The sequence below is a fragment of the Capsella rubella genome, unplaced genomic scaffold (assembly GCF_000375325.1).
Source record: "Capsella rubella cultivar Monte Gargano unplaced genomic scaffold, Caprub1_0 scaffold_4, whole genome shotgun sequence".
Lineage (NCBI taxonomy): Eukaryota > Viridiplantae > Streptophyta > Magnoliopsida > Brassicales > Brassicaceae > Capsella > Capsella rubella.
The window spans coordinates 6,944,265-6,947,728 of NW_006238920.1; the positions used below are offsets into that span (position 1 = coordinate 6,944,265).

Here is a 3,464-nt window from a genome sequence, read left to right on the forward strand (position 1 = left end):
CTTTTACCTTACTATAGGTTTTTGATAAAAGACTAAATGATGACATCTCCTCTCATAATTTAATAACACTTAGGAGTTAAGAAACATCATGACAATTTATAGAATATACACCGACGATGACTTATACCAAATCAATATATTCAAGTCGACGAAACGGTACGGCTAGACAAGAACACCATGCCCCCGTCCTTGGGCGACATCGTGGGGCAATGCACAATCTCATCGCATCCATCAGACCGGACTCTCTTGAAATCAAGAAGCGACGTGAACATGGCAATGAAGAGCACGAGTTGGTTCAACGCGTAACGCTGACCAACACACTGGTGCGAGCCAATTCCAAAAGCTAGGAAATTGCGTTTGAACACCTGATCCTCTTGCCTTGTCTCGCTAAACCGGTCAGGATCAAACCGGTCTGGTTCAGTAAACCCTTGAAACGATGCATTGTAAATGGAAGGAAACACAACTGCACCTTTAGGTATTGTGTAAGATTCCGTGAGAAGGAAGTCACTAACAGCAACGTGTGGAACCACACTTGCTGGTGTTCTGTATCTAAGGACCTCACGTGCCACACACCGTGTGTACTTCATCTCTGCGAGCTGATCAGCTGTGATCAACGTGTTTGACTCAGGCGACCATATCTGTCCTACTTCTTCCCTGACTCTTCTTAACACTTCTGGCTCTGACTCAATCAGCACAACTGCCCAAAGAAGTGATGATGTGGAAGCGTCCTGTGCGGCGATCAAAAAATCAACGAGAACACAACTTATCTCTTCGTCTTTGGAGTGAGGCGGTGGTGGAGTCTTCGCAATGATCGAATGCGTCCAAAAATCGACTAAGCATGTTGGATGCTCTCCTGTAGCCATCTTTGCTTTTGACTTTCTTGTACAAAGAGCCATTGTGTTCGTTAGCCTCGATACCGCCTTACGAGCTTCCCCGAACGCGAAGCCAGAAAGGTCGATAGGGAGCGCCATTGTTCCTCTATTGAACATATTGTAATCACTACGGATTGAGTTCTTGACTTCCTCGTCAAGGTAGGGTCCGACAAAAACCGTGTGGGAAGTCTCGAGGTTGAGTTCACGGATGAGTTGTCGCATGGAAACCGGCTGAGATCCACCGGAGAAATTTTCCTCCCACTGCCGTAAATGACGGAGGATAACTGTTTGTTGTATGGATGAGTAGATGGAGAGTGGCGTGCGGGTGAAGTTAGGAGCGACTTGACGACGAACGGACTTGTGTTCCTCGCCAAACATAAAGATAAGGCTGCGATCACCAAAGATCTTTTTGCCGTATGGATGACCAATAAGTTGGAAAGCATCGGGACGTACGTTGGCGAAGATTTTATTTGAAAGCTCTGCGTCTCTGACGTAGACGATGAATTTTCCTATGAGGTAGTTGGCTGAAAGGCCGACGGAATTGTCCGCCATCGCGGATTGCTTGTCCCAGAAGGAAGTCGGGTCGCGGAGGAGTGCAAGGACGTTTCCTATGATCGGAGGGACGAGGAAAGGGCCAGGGAGGTTACGTTTCTTGACAAGGTAAGAGAGTTGCTCAAGAAGAAGGAAGAGAAGTAGTGCTGAGACTAAGTATGGTGCAAGAGAGGCAAATGTGGAAACTGATGAGGAAACCATTCTTGTTTCTTGTTTCTTGTTTCTTTTCTATTGTTTGATTTGAGTTTTTTTTTCTTTTGCGTATATATAGAAATGATATATCAGAGTGTTAAACAAGAAAAAATAGAGGTTTTGCTTTTTGTTATACTACTTGCTTTTTTTACTTTCTTGGTGTTCTTTGTTTGTTAGGGTTCGCAGAATATTTATAAGAGGCTTTGGGGATGTATGGATTGAAGCTGTTAGCAAAATTGATTAATAGAAGAAGAAACAAAATAAAGGTCTTTCTTTTGTTCATCTTCTTAAATCATACATGACAATTTTGACATTGTCGATGGTGATTTGTGAGTCTTGACATTTCTAATAGATTAATGACTTTTCGTATGGAAACTAGATGACTTAACTTGTGAGTTAACGAAATTTTGATCTTAGCTTTACCAAATGAAACTATTTTGTTTTTGACAGTTTCGTTTACCTTAAAAAGGCATAGTATGGGAGTCACAATATCATACCTATTAACCTTATTTGCTCTAAATCATCAAAATATCATTTAGGCTCAATAATTATTGGGTTTCGTTTTAGTTAAGTTCTATTTTTGTCTTGTGTCAACGATTGATTTTACTAGTCCGAGTGGGTTTTATACGTTTATTCCCATCCAAATATGAATGACGCTATCTTGCCATTTTAATGCAAGTTCGCAACAATTTTACTATTCTTTACTTTGTGCTTCACTGTTTTTTAATTTCAACTTGTTTACAACTACTATTTTATCATTTTTACTGATAAATTTTGATGTATAGTTTGATTAGGAAATATAACATAATGGTTTGTATTACTGTCGTTATTGTGTTCCAACCAAATTCGAATCTGGTGGATGTTGCAGAAACTGAATTAAAAGTTGTTTAGAAATTGAAATAGTATTGGGACAAGAAGAGTTCGTCAGATGTTTTTAAATTCTTCATGATCATATATATATATATATATATATATATGTCGGGTAAAAGTTTAGGTTTCAGCTGTATTTTTTTTTTCATATAAAACAAATATGATAATCTGTGACATACTTATATTTCTTTTGTTGTTATTAGCCTTTCATTACCTATCATCTATGTTTACTAGGTAATGTCCCGCGCATATGCGCGGGTTATTGTATATTTATTTAATTATTTTAATTTATTTATTATTTATAAAAAATAGATTAAATAAATTTTAATGCTTATGACATTTTACATGTTATTTATTTAAATCATAGAATAAAAGTATACATCCATATCTTTTGAATTTATTCGTTGATTAATTGTTCAATTAATCAATTTTGATAGTAATTTTCTTTAGTACTTTTAAGTATTTTTTGATAAAACAATAATATTGTTAATGATATTGGGAGAATTTAAAAAATACCCCTTTAATAATACCACTTTTTAAATTTACCCCATTTTCAAACTTTATCAAAACAACCAATAAAAATGTTGAAATTTATCCAAATATGTGTATAAACTTATAAATATACACACAAATTACCTTTATTTGTGTATAAAATTTTATTTATTTCACTGTCTTACAAATTGGTTTGAATATAACAAAAAATTATTTTGTAAAAATAATTACATACTTTGAAAATAAAATAAATATACATGAATATGTGAGAAAGAAAAAAACATCTAAAGTAAAACAGTGAAGATGATTTATTTAGCTTGATTTTCTTATGGTGCGATGGTCAGAATTCAATAAAGTAATTTCCTTATAGCTATAAAATATTATTATATATATGTATTATACATTTAATAGTATAAAAAAATAATGAAAAAATGAAAAAGTACATAAAATAAAGAAGAAATATAATTGAAAACAAAAGTTTTAACC

At 35.1% G+C, this 3,464-nt stretch overlaps 1 protein-coding gene across 1 annotated transcript; it reads right to left on the reverse strand.

Annotated features, from left to right (window-relative positions):
- On the reverse strand, positions 1-1,679 carry LOC17889424 (cytochrome P450 710A3). Its single transcript, XM_006295480.2, has one exon. The coding sequence runs from the start codon at positions 1,623-1,625 to the stop codon at positions 141-143; it is 1,485 nt and encodes a 494-aa protein (XP_006295542.1). The 5' UTR covers positions 1,626-1,679; the 3' UTR covers positions 1-140.
- Between the last annotated feature and the right edge of the window lie 1,785 nt (positions 1,680-3,464).

Bases quoted from the DNA above. Each gene is read 5' to 3' on its own strand.
- LOC17889424 (XM_006295480.2), bottom strand. From the start codon at position 1,625: ATGGTTTCCTCATCAGTTTCCACATTTGCCTCTCTTGCACCATACTTA.